The following is a 19973-nucleotide window of genomic DNA, read 5'->3' as shown; positions in this document are numbered from 1 at the left end:
ATTGGGCATTAACTGTACAGAAAGCATTCAGTTTTCTGTATTGCACTGAAAGTTTAAAAATCCACCCCCATTCTGGTTTGGACTATTCTTTTTACTCACCCTTTGCAACTTTCAACAAAAATGCAAAAAGTAAAAAATTATAAATAAGATTACTGCTGGAATCTGAAATAGCTTATCATTCACTATTTCACATCTGGGACTAAATGCAGAACCATTTAATGACTGATGTATAGATTCATTCTTTCCCCACTGCCCACCCCTTGGGTGCAACTGCCTACCTCTACAGAGGATTCTCTCCAGCCTTCTCAAACATCTTCTCTATGAATCAGTGTTAAAACCTTGATGTCCAGGAAACAAGACGGGATAAAAATATACATGTGCCTGCGAGTGAGCATGCCTGTAGCTGAGTGCCTGTGTGTGCAGATGGGGGGGTGGGGTGTGAGGGGGCGAAGGGAGCTGTACTAGGCAAGTGGAAGTGGATGGGTTGCATCCTGTAGTCTTAACATTGTGCAATACAAAAGGGGAAAAACAGTACAGGCAGGGACTAGCTGTAGAAAGAACCCTGGTAGCTAGTTCAGACTTAAGTCTGTAGTATTGTTTTTGTTGTTATTTTAGTTTTCCATGTGCCATTAATTCAATTCAGAATCTCAGGAATAAGGCAGTGGGGAAAGGTCAAAAATCTCACCTCAATCCAACAGAAATGTACTGGATACATTTCTGAAAGAAAAACTCTAGAAATTTGACAATAAAGCATGCATGGTTATATGAATGACCAAAAAGAGAATTCCACTCACAATGCAGGCAAATGTCACACTTTGTGTCTCTTTGGATAAGCCATGTCGTTTCAGGTTGATTGAAAAAAGGAAGTAAAACCAATTGGAGGATTATGGAAAGGTGCAACAAAATAAAGGAAAGGGAATACTATCTTGGAGCATGAGGAAGAATGCAAATTTCTGCATTATTCAACTAAATAAATAATAATAGACTTAAATTGCAAGCAATTGAGCAATACAGGGAAAGAAATGTTTATTCTATTTTGCCTTAATCCAAAAAGGCTATAATGTTTCCAACAAGAATTATACCTAGGTCCAATAAATTTAAGCAGAACTTAAAAGAATTAATCTAAAGGGAAAACAAAATCAAAATTACAGTGGAAGCAAAAACGAAACCTAAAGTTCATCATGAGGGCGTCCATGTTTCCTAGAGCAAATATACACCGAAGTGGATTAAACAATGATTATGAGGTAAAAACAAGCTAGTTTCTAGAGAAGCATAATTATCTCTGATTAAGTCTAGAGAAACATTTTGCCAGAGGTCATTATTATTAATAGTAATAATTACTGGATTTAAGTATTTTTTACATGTGAGGTCCTTATAGCAAGAACTTTTCATAGATAGACATTTATAGAAAGAAAGAGATACACATATACATACATAGATATCTACATATATGTAATGGAATCCCCAAAACTACCCTGTTAAGGAAGTATTTTCCCCACATTATAGATGCTATTAAAAAAAAAAGCAGTGAGGAACATCATCGAAAATCAGTGAGAACCGACAAGAAACTGTATACGGCTACAATAATTAGAAGAGTATGATTTAGGGTTAACATACAGATGAATGGGCAAACATATATGTCCATTGAAAAAACATATGACAAAGAAAGGATCACAATGAATGATTAAAAGACTAATTATTAGTAGTAATGTTGGGGATACCAAAGCCCTCTCATACTATGTACCAAAATAACTCCCTGATAAATTAGAGCAAAGACATTTAAAGCGTAAAAATGTAGAAAGCAAAGAAAATACCATCTTTCATCTTAGATGGTCAGGGACTTTTTAGGCCTAGAAGAAGGATACATTTGAATTTTCAAACAAGTCAAAAATAATCACCATAGGTAGTTTTTAAAAACAAAGGAAAATGTGACGGTACAACCATAATTTGTAATACATGTTAGTAAGAACATGTCAAATGGACACGGTTTGTTCGTTATTTTGGTTTTTGGTTAATGATGATGCTCATTGCCAACAGAAAAGCCTCTCACACATTGCAATTTGTGTAACTTCTCTGAGAATCAGTTTTTCATTATGTATCAAGACACTAAAAAGCATTTTTACTCTTTGATCTAGTAACTGCATTTCTATAAGCCTACCCCAAGAAAATATCCACAGTGCACACAAAGATCGATCTTCAAAAAAATTGCTCTTTGTAGCATTATTTATCAGTGTGAAAATTTTAAAACAACTTGAATGTCCAATCATAATAGAATGTCTAAGTAAACTTTGAATATGGTGGCGTATTATACAGTTATCAAAACTGTATTTTTACAGAATGATTAATGAGGTTAGTCATGAGTGACATAAGTGGTGATGACCAAAAATCAAGCAAAGAACCCTAATACAGCACTATATTTGCAGCTGGATTCAGTTTTGTTTCCAGTACATGTATATCCCTAGGGAAAAATAAACTGGTAGAATTTTCAAATTCTACAACAAATTCTAAAAAGTACAGTAACTTATTTTATTCTTTATGCCTTTTTGTACTTCCAAATTTTGTACAATGAATGGCTTCCTGGTTTAAAAAAATGGAGATAGGTAGGTAAGTTGGTAGGCAGATAGATAGATATAAAAGCTTAATTTATAATTACACATCAGTAAGAAAAATAATTGTCTCATTTTTTAAAATAACAAGAACATTAGCTGATAAAACTTTAAATGAAGGAAAGTATAGCTATAGATATAACAGGGATATGCAAATTGTATAAGACTAATTTCAGTTGTATAATAAGACAAAGTTTAGTTTATGACTTATAAAATCAACTTTATTAAATTCAAGTCATTTCAATTAAATATTTATTGGTAAACAACTATCAACTTTATTTTCAAGGCGTTAGAGTACTAAATAAGCACTATCAAGATAGAAGCAAGGTTTTGAAATTTATGTTTGCAATAGAAAAGAGCAGACAATATAATTTGCAGTGAAACTTCCTATTTGTGAACTTAGATTGAAGAGAAATGAGAAATCAAAGCCCATTAAAAGAGAGCAAAAAATAGGCAAACTATTTCCGAAGTGTGGGGATTTTTAGTATGCAAAAATATAAGCATTTTCTGACTGATGCTGCTCTCTATTTGAAGCCAAATAGGAAAACCTTGTTCTTGGGCATAGTTCTACAAATGGATAGTAAAAAAAACACTGGGAACTTCCCTGTGTAGACTCGGTGGTATTTTAGTTACGAAGGTTTTCTGAATAAATCCTCAGTTTTATTTCACAGTAAGACGTACATCTGTGTTCTTAGGAGCACTGTCTCTTTTGTATATGTTACTAGATCTCTCTTGCACCCAAAGTAAAGTATTAACTTCCATCTGCAATTTTATAGCACATATTTGCCAGTGAAATGCGTCATTTACATTATGAAAAGTTAATATGACTGACATTAGCAAAATCGCTAATTAAGAAATAGGGCATAAAGACTTCAAGAAACTCGACAGTCTGTTCTATGAGGAAAATTAATTCAGAAGTCTCCTATTTGCATAAATCTCCAGGTCTCATTTTCACAGCTGTTTGTTCTGTCAGCTAGATGGTTGCATTTCAAAATTATTTTAACATAATCGGTGGGAAGTATACCTTTCAACTAAAAATATCATGCTCTGCAAGAAAGATTGTTAGGGGGAAAATATAAGTTCATTCATTTTCTCTCGATCTTTTTTCCTTAAGATAAATGTTTCTAATATAGGAACTTTAATGTTTAAGTCTTAAATTATTAAAATATTTTTATTATTAAAAGACAGTTTGGAATTTTAGATTCTCATGAAATTGAAAAGGTTGTGTCTTTTTCATTTGGAAAAATGGTAACAAGTGAAGCTTATTTTAGCAAAACATAAAAAATATTGGAGATATCTAATTTTTATTAACCAGTTGAGCATAATACAGAGTTTCAGATATGTACTCAGTACTGTGCTAGACAAAGGAGGTAACAATTTTAAATATGATTTAGACTAGAGCATTGTTTGTTTTAGTAATTTAGATAAGGAAAGGAGATCAGCAATGACTAGATCTTAAGATGTCTTGTTACCTGTAATATCCAAAAGGACAGCAGGAATTTGAAATCAACAGATTCCAGCCTAGAGACCCAGAAACATCGCTTGCTACCTGCAAACCTGGATCAGTCATTAAGGCTTCTGTACTTCAGTTACCCATCTGCAAAATGTACAGTCACTAACACAAAGATTATTGCTGAAATTACTCTAAATAATGGACAATGAACTGCTTTGGGGGCTGCGAAGCACTGTATAAATGCTTGTCATGGCTCAGTGTCTCTTCTCATGTTCTTAAATCTTACCCTGAAAGAATCCTAGGAGACTGTACAAATCTATGATTTGGTCTACATGGTCATTTATGGTGTTATATGTAGAAGTTAACCCAAGCACGCCATTTATAAGAAAAGAGATGATCAGATATACCTACATTCACTTTCATAACTAGAAAAAGATTCACTAGTTTTTGCAAATGAGCTTCTGCCATCTTTCCTTTTACTCTTGAAATTATATTTAAGTGTAGACTCTACTTAAAGTAATTTGCTGCTGGAATAGGCATAACATTTTGATTTCTGCTTTGCTTCTAATTACATTCAAGCTCATTTTGACATTTAAGGCCAATTACATTAGTCTAGATTCAGCAAGACTTTTCCACAGTAGTCTAAAATTTGACCAATAAACAGGCTTTTCTCCCCTCTCTCTCTTTTTACTCATTTAAATGGAATGCTTGGCAACAAGCATATTTTAGGAATTATAAAAGCAAAATAAATAATGTGGGTTCATTTTGAAAAAAAAATAAAGGCAAAGAACTGCTCAGTCTTTCTTGCCAACATAAAAGGCAGTCACAGAATTAATTGAAACCACCAGTTTCAACTTTATTTCTTTCTAAATCACAAGGAATAAGGCACAGTCATTTTACAGAGAAATTAATATTTTAATGTTTCACTTCTGTTAACAACAAGGGTAGTTGATTTCAACAGATCTCAAATTTCAAGAGTTCTTATATGGAGAGAGATAGCTCCAAAAACTTTGTCATGTAGAAGTCACTAGTAACTAAACTCTTCAGAACTCTCCAGGCCCTACAACAAGTTTCAGTCAGTCTTCCATTGCGTTTTAAGATTCCAGTATATGCGATGGCTTAGAGCACATACAGCTAGTATTTTATTAAGCCCCTACTTTCAGTCCACTTGCTAACACCACGATTTTTACTGTTTATTCAGTAAATTCTCTTATCCTTGACAGCACTCACTAAAAGTCAATTTATAGTATCTATTAGTATCAAAACATTTAGTGTAACCTTAGTCTATAGTTTTTATAGTGAAAGTATAGTCGAGGAAAATAGACCAGAAAGTATATTGTATAAAAACAAAGTTTTCCAATTGACTGCCAGTACCAATTGAGAGCATAGGACAGTAGACACCTATAGCTAGAAGATCTCTTAGGAATCACTTAGTTCAAAGATGAAATAAAATGATGCCATAAAAAGCACTGTCACACTTTCATGTATCTAAAGGAAATATCTTCTTAAAAATATAATTTATCATATATTATTTTGGGCTTTACAAAAATGGAATCACACTGTATATGATGTAAAAAGTTCAAGTCATAAGAACTATACAAGAATTCTGAAATTTTAACTAGTGTAATTGAAGTTGTTTTTCCTTGGGACAGATTTTTAAATCACTATTTAAAATATTATTTGGGAATTCCCTGGTGGTCCAGTGGTTAGGGCTCCATGCTTCCACTACAGGGGGCACGGGTTCTATTCCTGGTCAGGGAACTAGACCCCACAAGCCACACAGCACAGCCAAAAAAACCAACAGAAAACCAACTATTATCTGTATAGCCCTTTAATGTTTATAATAAAGTATTCACACATGCTTTATTTTGATTCTTAAAACAGTCTTCAGAGAGTGATAATGTGATGGCACATCTGAGGAAGATTGGTGTCAGGCTGGCCGCGTGCCAGAGCCGCTAAGCCAGTCAGCGATTTAATCCCAAACTCAGGCCCTGTGACAGCAGAGCTGAACACTTGGTTCTTTACGTCCCTGCCCTACAACTCACAGAGGGCCAGGGTCTTTATGCTCAGCTCATTCAACCTCTATTTTAAACTGCTCTCCTTTGGCTCTGCCTTCTGGGAAGGGCACCTCTTGAGAGTGAAGGCAGAGATGAGGTGGGTGAGGTTAGATTAGATGAGAAGTTTTGTTTTGGTTTTTTTTTTAAATTATTTATTTATTTTTATTTTTTTATGGCTGTGTTGGGTCTTCGTTTCTGTGCGAGGGCTTTCTCTAGTTGCGGCAAGCGGGGGCCACTCCTCATCACGGTGCGCGGGCCTCTCTGCCGCGGCCTCTCTTGTTGCGGAGCACAGGCTCCAGACGCGCAGGCTCAGTAATTGTGGCTCATGGGCCCAGTTGCTCCGCAGCATGTGGGATCTTCCCAGACCAGGGCTCGAACCCGTGTCCCCTGCATTGGCAGGCAGACTCTCAACCACTGCGCCACCAGGGAAGCCCCAGATGAGAAGTTTTGAAAAGCTCATGGCTGAGGCTTGCTGGGCAGTGTTGAGGTCTTGTTGGAGGCCAGGGTGGAACGGAGCCCGTCTCCATATGGAACCAGTGGAGGGGCTGGAGAGGTGCAGACATGAAGAGTTAGATTCACCTAGGAGTTGGCATGTTTCCTGAGAGTTTGGCAAAAAAGGAAGATGGAGTCTGGAGAACTGAGAAGAGTGTATTTGAATTGATAGGCCATGAAATTCCATCTAAACCAGACAAGGAGAAATTTGAAGTAAAGAAATGGCTATTGCCAATGGCTTTAACATTACAGCACTATGGTTTTACTCCAGATTTCAAATCCACAGTATTTGTATTTATGGACACCTTAGTTTAGCCACGGTAAGTGGTGACTCTTAGAGCTTTTATTTACTGTAGGTTTTTAAATGCATTTAATGTCATTTTTATTGGTTTTTCCCAACCCCTAATTCTCCATAAGGCCTTGACCTTGTTGGTCATGATTTTGCCAACCAGTGTACTTTTTAGAAATTTAACTCCAACATTAGGTAGGTCCAAAATTTGCTGTGTATTGATGTCATTTTAAATATTGTTAGAACTTTGAATAGTTGAATAAGTTTTAAATGAAACTATACAGCGAAATACTAAAGGATTGTGAGATCAGTGGGTTTTTCAGAAGATAAAACTCCTCTACATTTTATTCCTATTTGAATGGGGAAAAAAGAAGCAAGGAGATTGAGTAGGTGAATAATTAAGGCAATTAAAACTGAAGGAGGTGTCCCTTTTGTACTCAGTGAATACTGTCAAGGCAAATCTTCTATTTTACAGCTGACTGGTAGTAAGACACAGCAGGGACACCCTCAGTAAAAAGGTTGAGCTACTATATAAGTTATCAAATGCATTTCATTTTGAAGGCAAATCTTTTGTAGAGAAAGAGTCCTGGAAACCAGCTTAAGATAGATAAGATAGATGCAAATTATATTGTAAAATGAAAGTTGTATGTCAATGACCTGAGTTGTATTCTTCACCACATTTTAAAAAATTTTAATGTCTATGTTTTTAAAGTAAATATATGTTTTACATGTGTTCTAATACACAGTAAAAAACATACATTAAGTATAACGTAATTTTTATGTCCACCAAAAACCCATACATGAATGTGCGTAGGAGCATTCTTTTTTTAAATTTATTTATTTATTTTTATTTTTGGCTGTGTTGGGTCCTCATTTCTGTGCGAGGGCTTTCTCTGGTTGTGGCGAGCGGGGGCCACTCTTCATCACGGTGCGCGGGCCTCTCACTATTGTGGCCTCTCTTGTTGCAGAGCACAGGCTCCAGACGCGCAGGCTCAGTAGTTGTGGTTCACGGGCCCAGTTGCTCTGCGGCATGTGGGATCTTCCCAGACCAGGGCTCGAACCCATGTCCCCTGCATTGGCAGGCAGATTCCCAACCACTGCGCCACCAGGGAAGCCCCAGGAGCATTCTTTATAATAGCCAAAAAGTGGAAACAACCCAAATATCCATCAACTGATGAGTAGATAAAATGTGGTATATCCATCTAATGAAACATAATTTGGCAATAAAAGGGAACGAAGTGCTGATACAGAGTACAGCATGGATGAACCCTGACCTCATATTATATGATTCCATTTATAGAACATGTTCACAGTAGACAGACCCATGGGGACGGAAAGCGTATTATTGGTTGCTGAAGGCTGGCGGACGGAAGGATGGGGAGTGACCACTATGGGTACATAGTTTTGGGGGGATGATGAAAAAGTTCGTAGGTAGTAGTGATGTTGCACAACTGTGAAAAAACAAAACCACTAAATTGTCTACTTCAAAAGGTGAATTTTATGGTATATAAACCATATCTCAACAAAGCTGTTACTTTAAAAAGTTCAAAAATAAGAATATTTACCCCCTTCCCTAGTTCCTCAGTCCTTGCCATTCCAGTCCTCAGAGTTCCAAGTTTATTGTTTAGGCTTTCAAGCGTTTTTATGCACACAAAGCATATCTAGATACGTATATTACAAATAGAATCATACTGCATTTTCTGCTCTCTCTCTGTTAACGAAAACCTAGATGTTTACTCACCTACTTTTTAAAATATGTAATTTTCTTAACCTAAATTGATATCCACACATACTAAAAACCAAAACATGCTTTGGGTCATCAAGTTATCAAAGAGCATCCATGATATGTATATTTTAAAAGCTAAGAACTACTTTACAAGGTCTAGACAAGAACTTTCAGCCTGTTATTTCAACATAGGAGAATACCCTTGCTTTGCTTTCACCTAACTCTAAGAAGATCTACCAGAAAGAGATTTGGGGTCCGAAATGGGGCCTTGAGAGAGAGAGAAGGATGTCCTGTCATTGAGGAACCAGCCAACTCTATGGTGTGGGCCCTCGGCGGCCCTGGTGGAAGCGTGGTCCCAGGGATGCTGTTCACCCCACCTGGGATCAGTGTGTAAGGGGTGCTAACTGAACAAAAGAGATGCTGTAAAAATACTTGTTTATTCCCCTTCCTCCCCGTTTTGATGATCTTATTTTTATTCAAGTCTCCCAATCTCAGTTTATGGCAAGAAAGTACAGCACCAAAATGTAAGGCCACTAAGAGGGAAACTACAGTATTAGATGCTTTGGTAGGAATATTAAGGAATATTGGGGATAAATGTGGAACTGAGACCTGAACCAAGGGTGGCTTTAGCAGGGTTTCCTGGCAGATTGGACGTAGGATGTGAGGAAATGAGAAGGACCAGAGAGATGTCTGTGAGGTCATTGGCATGAGTAACTTGAAGAATGGATTTGTCATTTTCCAAGACGGGAAGAAGTGTAAGAAGAACAGATTTAGGGAGCAGGGCCTGAAGAGTTTGATTTGGGACATGTGATGTTTGAGATCCCTGTTAGCTAGACACCCAAGTGGAGATATGGAGTTGATTCCGGATGTAGGGCTGGATATACAGATGCAGGTGTCATCAGTACATAGACCGTATTTAAAGGCATTATAATGGATGAGATCAACCAGTTAGTGAGTGTTGAGAGACAAGAAAGAGATCTGAGGACCAAGCCCCGAGGCTCTGCAACATTTAGAGATTCGGAAATTGAGGAGAAACCAGCAAAAGATCCTGAGAAGGGCTGGTGGTGAATTGAGTGGCCCTACAGAGAGGTGCTTAGACCCTTCAGTGATCCAAGACCTTGTTCTCTGCTCTTAGATGTGTTTTCTCCTGCATCATCCCTGGAACAGCTCACTTCCTCACACTCTGGTCTTATGGCTTTCACCCTCTACCCTCGTTCGCGCCCTTCGCTTTGCTCCCACATACCCAAGGAATACATCACACTACGATTAGAAAGAGGTACTCATCAGGCTTATGATTTTCAAAACCTTCCTTCTCCATTCAGTGAACATCATTGCAGTCTCTTTAGTCAGTGCATTTCTTTCCCACTTTACTTCTGTTCATTCAGAGATGTTCCTTCCTTGGAATATCAATGTGCTTATAATTACAACTCTGACTTTGTCGTGACCCCTTCTTGCTCCTACCAGACTGCATAGCCAGTCTCCATTTAGTCGTTCACCTCCAGATCCTACTGCTAACAGTGTGATTTTTCACTGTAGCTTCCACTTGAAATTCATTAGAGATTTCTTTTTAACATCTTTATTGGAGTATAATTGCTTTACAATGGTGTGTTAGTTTCTGCTTTATAACAAAGTGAATCAGCTATACGTATACATACATCCCCATATCTCCTCCCTCTTGCGTCTCCCTCCCACCCTCCCTATCCCACCCCTCTAGATGGTCACAAAGCACCGAGCTGATCTCCCTGTGCTATGCGGCTGCTTCCTACTAGCTATCTGTTTTACACTTGCTAGTGTATATATGTCCATGCCACTCTCTCACTTCGTCCCAGCTTACCGTTCCCCCTCCCCGCGTCCTCAAGTCCATTCTCTACATCTGCTGCATCTTTATTCCTGTCCTGCCCCTAGGTTCTTCAGAACCTTTTTTTTTTTTTTTTAGATTCCATGTATGTGTGTTAGCATATGGCATTTGTTTTTCTCTTTCTGACTTCCTTTACTCTGTATGACAGTCCATTAGAGATGTTTTTGATTGCTTTTGTTCTTCCCTGATGGGGCAGAGTTGTTTGCTCCCGATCCCGTCCTATGCAGCTGGGCCGTTCCCAGGTTAACCGCTCATTCCTGACTCAGTTAGCTGCCGCCAGGCACCTGCAGTGTGAACAGAGCCTGACCTGCACAGCGGCGTTTAATATGTGATTATGTCATTAGACACAAAAAAGAAAAAGCACTTGTAAATGGAGTCTTTACCCCTATTTACATCTGTAGGATTGGACTTGGGGGGTAAAATAGCAAAAATCACAGACCTTCTGTCCCGAAAACCTACAGAAACGAATAAAACAATTAATTATCAGCCTGGAAAAAATTATACCAGCAGTAACCACACAAAGAAAAGGCCACAATTTCATACCATTATCTTTGAATAGCAGCTACTAGGAAAGATGGAGGGAGGAAGAGAGAGAGAGAGAATCAGAGAGAGAGGATGAACACTCCAGGCTCGTGCCTGAAGCCTGTTTTCCAGAAGTTGAGAAGAAATTACATTGGAAAAGCAAATCGTAAAATATGTTCTCATCTCCCTCAGTTTGAGAGCCTCAGGCTGTGGGGATGTGCAGAGCCCTGGAAAAGACATCAAGAATCTCCCACAGGTGTAGACGTGATTGATGCGCCCCATTTTACCAGAGGCAATATAAACTTCTAGGTTGCACCATTTTTATTTTCCCAGCTGGGAAGAAGTCTTGAGAGTGAAAGCAAAATGATCATAATTTCTGAAAACTAGGAATCTCCCATAATAAATAAAAATTCAGCATAGTGAAAGGATGAAGAGAAAAGAAGAAAACAGAAACCAGGAGGGAACAGGAGCCCCAAGGAGAGAGTGATGGGAGAGACCCAGCTGTCCTCTCCTGGTACCCAGAGGACCAAGACCAACAGAATCAACCTGTCTTTGCCCTCACCTGGAGTCAACAGAGTGCTAGTGATGCTGGAAGGAAGCCGGTGAATTAGAGGAAGTGAACACCTGGGACTGATGGGCTGGCAGCAATAAAGATTTCCAGAATCTACCCACAGTATGGAAATATCTGAAGCCTGATATTTCAAGCATAGCTGCCCATGGCCTCAGCTAATACGTCTCTCCCTGCGAACCCCTCTCCTCATACTGAGACAGCAAAACATAGAGAAGAAAATCTAGCTGACAAATTGAAACAGGACTCTGATAATGGGCATGAGATTCTGGGATCACTTTCTGACACTATATTAGAGGGAATAAAAGATCTAGATGAGAAAGTTAAAAATGAAGGCTTTGCATTTGCAGCAGCATGGATGGACCTAGAGATGATCATACTAAGCAAAGTAAATAAGCGAAAGACAAATACCATATGATATCATTTATATGTGGAATCTAAGGCAGACATAGAGTACAGATGTGTGGACACAGTGGGGGAAGGGGAGGGTGGGATGAACTGGGAGATTAGGTTTGACATAAATACACTACCATGAGTAAAATAGATAGCTAGTGGGAACCTGCTGTATAGCACAGGGAGCTCAGCCCGGTGGTCTGTGATGGCCTAGTTGGGTGGGATGGTGGCGGAGGGGAGGGAGGTCCAAGAGGGAGGGGATGTGTGTACGCGTATGGCTGATTCACTTCTCTGTGTGGCAGAAACTAACACAACATTGTAAAGCAATTATACTCCAATTAAAGATAAATTAATTAATTAATTAATTAATTAAAATACAACACAAATAAACATATCTATGAAACAAAGACAGACTCACAAATATAGAGAACAAACTTGTGGTTGCCAAGAGGGAGAGGGGTGGGGGAGGGATGGATTGGGAGTTTGGAGTTAGCAGATGTAAACTATCATATATAGAATGGATAATAAACAACAAAGTCCTACTGTATAGCACAGGGAACTATATTCACGTGCAGCAGAAATTAAATACAACATTGTAAATCAACCATACTTCAATAAAATTTTTTAAAAAAAGGCTTTGACAATTGTGGAGTAGGTCTAGAAGGTAATTAGTCCAAATTAAAACAGCAGTAACAGGCCTCCAAGGAAAATGTCTGAGAGTAAGAATCAAATGGTTTCTGGGTAATTGAATGCTCCAAGAAGAACATGTGTAGGAGAGGAAAAGTGGAATTTATTCCAAACAATAAGTAAAATGTTTGATAATCTGGAAGCTATTTAAGGTAGAAGGAGGAAAGCATATTATTTCTTTTCCCAAGGAAACATGTCAAAAAACAATCAGAAACTCTCAACCAAAACAAAACTAAACTAAAAATTGTATAAGAACACTGTGATTCAAATAAAGTAAATTAAACTGGGCCAGATTCTGAGAAATTAGGGGAAAGTAAGAAAACGGCCTCCACTTAACCTTGAACATTTACCTTCTAGTACCAAACATATCATAATATTGAGGCCTGAAGGAGGAAGTATTATCCTAGAACATTACCAGGATAACAGTATTACATAGCAATATTTTCATAGTCAACATATTGACTATCAGTCTATTGATTTTCAATGTACTGACAAGCATGGAAGACCCAATCATGACTAAAAAACAAAATGTAAATATTGTTGAACAGAAGTCCCTGTCTAAGGTAGATAAATCAAGAAATACTGAATGGGGATGTGGGTAGCACCACCAGAAGTAAAAACAAAAGTGGTTAAAAGCAGTGGCTTCTGGGAAGTGGGACTGAGATACTGAAGCATATGGCCATTGCTTATTATCTGTTAAGAAACCCATCATCAGGCTTCTTTACTATGTAACATTTTTAATCATATGGTATCACCTTGATTAAATTTTTGAAAAGTAATATTAAGAATGAGCTTAACAAGAAATGGACAGAAACTATATAAAATGAAATCTTTGTCCAGAATCTTGAGTAAAGACTTGATAAATGGATAAATGGAAAGATATGCCTTTCTTTGAGACTGGAAGATAATATCAATTTTTCTTAGATTCATGTGATTCCAATGAATAAAACAAGAGGATATTTTGGGGCAATTAACATATAAAAATAAATTTTAAAATTCTGAAAACAAAAGCTTATGAGGAGGGGCTAGTAACTACCACTTATTAAAATGTACAAAGATTAGGCAATTTGGAGATGAAATAAATAGATGGAAAAGAATAGAAAGTTTAGAAATAGAGCTGAAAGTGTATGAGTATTCAATGTATGATGCAAGGGATTTTTCAAATTAGTGAAGAAAAGACAGATTTTTAAAATTATATTGTGCTGAATCAACTGATCACCTATTGAAAAGAAAAATAAGATTGATTTCTGTCTCATTTCTTATACCAAAATAAATTCCAGATTTAAACTGATTTAAACAGTGATTTCTGGTTCAAATGTTAAGCATAATAAAATAAGGAAACGTGTGGGTACATTTATATCTAATCTTGCAGTGAGAGAAGTCTTTTTAAGCAAAATATAAACACCTTAAATAAAAGGAATGGCAAATTAAACCACATAGAAATTTAAAATTTATTTTTGTAAAAAAATACCGTTAAAAGATAGGGGAAAATATATGGCAGATATAAGATTAATTTTCTTAATTTATAAAGAGCTGGTTGAAATCAATACGGGGAACATGAAGGTCAACAGGATAGGAAATGGCATAACACATGAACAGGGAGCTTGGAGAAAAGAAACAACTTCCTCCAGGCCTTTGTTCATGACCCCCTTCTCCACCATTTAAATCCTACTCGTCTTCCTCATGAAAGTCAGTTGCTATCATTTTCTCCAAGCTATTCTTGACTCATCCAAGAGGAATACATCTGTCCTTCCATCTTGCTTCTTATAGCTTTGCCATATTTCTCTTAACGCGCCATATTTTTCGTTCTTCCATTTCTTAGAGTTGGCCATGTTCATCTTTTTCTTCCACTCCTATTATAAATTTCTTAAGAAGCCATGTCTTCCTCATCTCAGTCCCCAACACATCAAGTCTTCAGGAACCACTGATAATCCATGTCCAAATAAATAATGTAAACAGGCTCTTCAAGGAACACAGATCCTGCAGACAATATAAGTCAGTAAGTGTATTTGATTCACATCTCAAACAGACTGTCACTGGGATTTAAATTCCCAGATAAAATCTCAACAAAACTGATAACGTACCCCTCGTGCAGGACACCACTTATTTTTCAGCCTGTAATAGAAGTATTTCATGGCCCTGCCTTTCACTGGTCTATTGATGTAAGTGACTATAAACACCGATCACGTTGTAACAGAGAGCTTTGCTCTCAAATATAAGTCACAGCATCTCATAGTATGTATGCACTATCAGGTGGCTGAGCTGGGCAGAAGTGAGACTTGTTTTCTTTTGAAACTCTGAAAAGAGTAGAGGATAACCCGACATTCTTGCTCACATTGCTTATCTCACAGCAACAGGTTATAAACCCCTAGCTTCATGTTCCCGAGCATTTACTGAATGCATAGTAGCTGAGTATTCGTGAAAGCTAATGCCGTAGATGAAAACACATTATGTTGGTTTCTGCCCAAGGCAGCGGAAAGGTACACCTGAATTTTTGGCCTCTAGGTACCAAGAATAAATCTGTTGGACTTAATCACAAGCTTTCCTGTCACTTTTGGGGAAAGAAATCCATGTCCAGAAAAATTCCTTTTATCCTGGTAGGTGTTTTGACTCTTCCCCCTTTTACTGTAGAGTCTCTTGGATGTCCACACACTTTCACGCTGGCGATAGCTCTGTTGAAGAAGATCTGATATTTTTATGTGAATCATCTTTGGAACTTGTGTTGCTTGCATTCAGATATAATAAATATTCAATAGAAAAAAAAAAAACACAGGGAAAAAATAATTGCCCTCAGTGATAGGTTCTGGCATACTTACGAGGTTAAACGATGTGTTGAAAAATTCTCTGAAGCATTTTTAGGATGAGCTAAAGCTAATATTCTCTTTGGCACCCTGTCGAGGAAAGTATTATACTGTCCTTGTTGATGCCGTGTTCAAGTATCAGTAACAACATACTTCATACTTTCATTAAGGAAACACTTTGTAGGATGATGATATTATAGAAAAATTAACTCAAGGAGAGGTTAAGTGTTTCACACATGGACAAAGGGTAAGAGAAAAAACTTATCTCCTAGATCAAGATTCATTTAACAATGCATTGTCCCTTTGTTCAAAAAGGCCTATTATGTGCTGAGCATTGAACATAGCACTTGTAAAAAAAAGTTAATTTACTTATCCCTAGTAGGGAAAACTGCTAAGAGAGCTTTCTGCGCAATGAGGCCTGGGAAGTAGTAGATTCCAGATATCACTGAACATAGGAAGCAATACTTGGAAAAGTACTTGCTTTGGAATCATAATGCCTGGTGCTACTTCTGTTAGTGCCACAAATTAATAGAGTGACTTTGGGATAATCACCCATCTTTAAGCCTCTTTTTCCTTATCATCAAAAAGAATGGGTCAGGTTAGGTTATCTTTAGGATCCATTTTGCCTCTAAGATACTATCAGTGTAACAGAGCTTTTATCTTGGGCTCAGTCCATCTTTGTATTATCCTAGACCTTATTTCTTGGAATCCCAATACCTGAGAATTCAATTTATGTCTTCCATTATACTAAAGTCTGTAAAGATTTTTTTAGAGTCACTAGATTCCAATTGTCAACTCTCCCCAACATCATCATAGGTTCTCATTAAGAAACATTTATTGACCACTAATGTGTACAAGATACATGAGTCAATGATGGATATATATATTTAATGATAAAAACATGTAGGAATGAAACTAACCAAAGATCTTTGCAGAGAGAGAATGAGTCTTTTAGCTAGGCTGGCTTTTGTTGGAATGCTCTAGTTTTAATTATTTTATTTATTTTATTTTATTTTTGATCTTGGGGTTTCTTCCATGGTCTTGACTGTCTTGAAAATTTTGTTTAAAAATCATGAAAAATGTGATCATCTTTATTAAGTTGCTTAGCATGGCCATATCATTTAGAAAAATTTCTTTTTTAAAGAGTCTCATGTTTTTAATATAACTGAAATAATTTGCTAGATGGATACTATAAAAGTAAAATTAATGTTATTATTCTCATTTGCCTTTAGACAATCAAATGTAATTCACTATAAAAATAAGTTGTGCTTAACAGCAAAAAAAAAAAAAAAAAAAAATACAGTAATCCACTGGAAATGTTAAATAGCTTGCTAAAAGGGAAAAACAAGAAAGGAAATAAGCAAAGGTTCCTGAATTTTGTTCTGATTTGATCAGCAGTATTTACCACCAACAAAGCTAATTTTAATTCAGGGTAATTATTTTAGTTTTCCACATTGAATAGCTAGATATCAGGCTTCTAGAATCTTTGTTTTTAGCCCTTTCCTATCTGTTGAATGAAGGCTGTTTTTTCCCTGCTGAATCAATAATATTGAAATCAAAGTCCTCAACACTATATACTAATTCTAAGTTGCATGTAAGCCCAAGGCTGGTGTTTAATACTTCCATTCTTTTCCTCTGTAGGCATTTATGTCCATGTTCCAGATCCTTACCCAGGAAGGATGGGTTGACGTCATGGACCAAACGCTAAATGCCGTGGGACACATGTGGGCACCAGTGGTCGCCATCTATTTCATTCTGTATCACCTCTTCGCCACTCTGGTGAGTTTAGCATTTCTTTTCAGTTATGTCTTACAATTCATAATGGGATGAACATCAACAGATTTTTGGCCTATTGTCAATTTCAGAATCAGAACCAGAGAACCAAGGTAGAGTAGTCCCGTTGGATGAGGTCCCTTCCATTCTAAATGTATATGAATCAAAGAACTACTTGAGGAACTAGATTTCAGATCTAAGTAAGAAGTTGTCTCCATCAAGGTCAAGTGGTTTACATGAGGGAAAACAAGGTAAAACAAAATGGAAATCCCACATCCATGTACTGACTTACCCATCTCTAAGCATTCACACCCTCAGCGATCTAAGGATCAAACCAGAACTACATTATTATTATTTTTTTATCATGTAGAGACACTCTCGTCAGTTTCACTTCATCCTCTTCACAGCTGTAATTAAACTGAAAACAGAAGCTGGAGACCTCAGGGTGCAGTCAGTTAATTAGAAACCAGCTCAGTGTTACTACACTTTGTATGACTAAAAGAAACACATGGGGAAAAATAAAACACATGGCTGCGAATATTGTAAAAAGCGTGATAAAAACTGAATACCAAAATCCAGGAAAAATTTTCCTCTGTCACACAGATTTTTCTCTTCGATGTATTTCTATTAAAGAGGTAGGAAAAAGTTATGAAATATGGCCTATGACATACCAAGGGATGTAATTCTTAGGTCTTTCTAATGCCAAATGTACATCTTCATATAATAAATTTGTACATATTTAAGAACCAAATTTAATCTCTAATATTATGCTAAGAGTTCCAAGGTAAGGACCCAGAATGTTACCCTTCATCAGGAACACAGGAAATAAAAACAACTGCTAGTCTTTATTGGGTGGCAAAATTCTTTATAATTTTATTCCTAATATCTGGAACAACAAAGTTAGGTCACATTCCCACATTACAGATGATGAAACTGAGGAGTTAATTTGCCCAGTGTCACAGAGAGTGTAAATGTTAGAGCCAGAACATTCCCAAGCCTGCCTGGTCTCAAAGCCCGGGTCTTGCAACTATTTATTGCTGCTTCCCTAGATTCTGAAGCTTGTCATTGTCACTGAAAACGTCTGCAGCAAATCAAACCTCTGCCCAAGTCACTAAGATAAAACAAATTACATACAATCTCTAAGGTCCCTTCCAAATCTAAATGTCTATGAATCAAATAAGCGCTGGAGAAACTACATGCGTTAAACTAGAGGTCGCATTTGCTATAGGCAGAGACCTTCAAAACGATAACACGTCCATCAAAAGGTGTATGAGGATACATTGTTATGTGGCGGAAGGTCCTGGGCTCAAACAGTGGAATCACGTAGAAATAGTTTTGGCATTTTTTACATGGGGTGACTTTCAAAATATTCACGAAAGGAAAGAACACTGAGCAGTGGGAATGGAGGTCTGGCTTCTAAAGACGAATCTGGCGGCACTGCTGTTGGCAGGCACTTGGCCCTAAGGTCTTTGCATCCTCCCTGACAGGACCTCTAATCTGTGTCATTCATTCATTTGTTCATTCATTCATTTATTCATGAACTCAACTGGTGTTTATTAAGCACCTACTATGTGTTTAAGTTCCTTTAAGACTATGGAATAGCTTGGAGACTATTGATCATGGGTTAAATGCAGGATAGATGGTTGAAATCATCTACGTATAGGAATAATCTGTCTAATTGTTGTTCTGTTAAAACAATATAATCTGCTCTCCCCACTGCAGATTTTTCACACTTAAAGATTTGATTCTTAAGTCAGAGACTAACACAATATGTAAGCAGGAAGAAAAATGATCTAGCCTAGTAAATTATTTAGCAAAGTAATTTTTTTTCAAGTGGATTTCTACAGGGATCACTAATATAATGAAATAAAATATTAAATCTGGTAATAGACTCCTTGGGCATTCTGAATTTTCCTTATTGGGCCAAAAACATTGCATTGATTTTGGAACACTGAAACGCTTCCAAGGACTGCTGAGATTCACTTGAGCCTTTAGGAATCTACAGAGCACAGCTTGAAAACCCATATCTAATTACACACCTTCATTCTACTGATTTAAGTGTCTGCCCAGAAGACTCATTGTACAGTAATTTTTTTCATTGTGATTTTCAAAAAGTAGTTCTAAAACTGAAAATTGAAGTCGTTTGTTCTTTTGATCATAATTTTTTTCAAATCTGTAAAGCAGTTGAGAATTGAAAAGTCTACATGTCAATGAGGGCAGTCTGGAAAATATAGTGGAGTACAAGACTACAGACTTGAAGTCCAAAAACCTAGATTCAGGATCTCTCTCTGCTGGTCACTAGATGTGACTTTGGGAGAATCAGACAACTTCTCTGATCTCTGTGTTGTGTTATACGTGAAAGTGAGAATAATAAGGCCCAACACACCTAGTTTCCAAGGTTGCCATGTACATGTGAGGTGAACTTGTATTTCTGAGGATGTTTTAGCCATGGTGTAAGAGGATGATTGTAACTATCACCAACACTGAGTTCCTGCAAGTTTAAATAAGATGGCGTGAGCATTTCAAGCTACATATGAATAAATGCTAAAATGTTCTTGCTATTTCAGATGTTTTTAATTTATAGAAGTAAAGTAGTATTGATCAGTTTAAAGTATCATTTATGCCCAAGTCCGTCTCTCTTTTCATCTTTCCCCACGCCCCTTCTCCCAGTCAATCACTATGATGAATTGGATACGAATCTGTCTTCCAGTTTTTAAATCATTTTTTACTAAATTTAGCATACTATCA

At 37.1% G+C, this 19973-nt stretch overlaps 1 protein-coding gene across 6 annotated transcripts in view; it reads left to right on the top strand.

Moving 5' to 3' along the window:
• The window catches only part of NALCN (sodium leak channel, non-selective), a 279498-nt gene that overhangs the window by 143236 nt on the left and 116289 nt on the right, over nt 1–19973 (top strand). For all 6 annotated transcript variants that reach the window (XR_011070942.1, XM_068526400.1, XM_068526403.1 and 3 more), the window contains one exon: nt 17094–17231. Coding sequence is in view for 5 of the 6 variants with exons in the window: in XM_068526400.1 (XP_068382501.1) it covers nt 17094–17231 (138 nt within the window). In the remaining variant the exon portion in view is untranslated. The remainder of the gene's footprint in view (nt 1–17093; nt 17232–19973) is intronic.

The sequence above is a fragment of the Eschrichtius robustus genome, chromosome 18, assembly GCF_028021215.1.
Source record: "Eschrichtius robustus isolate mEscRob2 chromosome 18, mEscRob2.pri, whole genome shotgun sequence".
Taxonomy (NCBI): Eukaryota; Metazoa; Chordata; class Mammalia; order Artiodactyla; family Eschrichtiidae; genus Eschrichtius; species Eschrichtius robustus.
The sequence above is the reverse complement of the archived record's forward strand: the minus strand, read 5'-3'. Positions and strand labels throughout refer to the sequence as shown.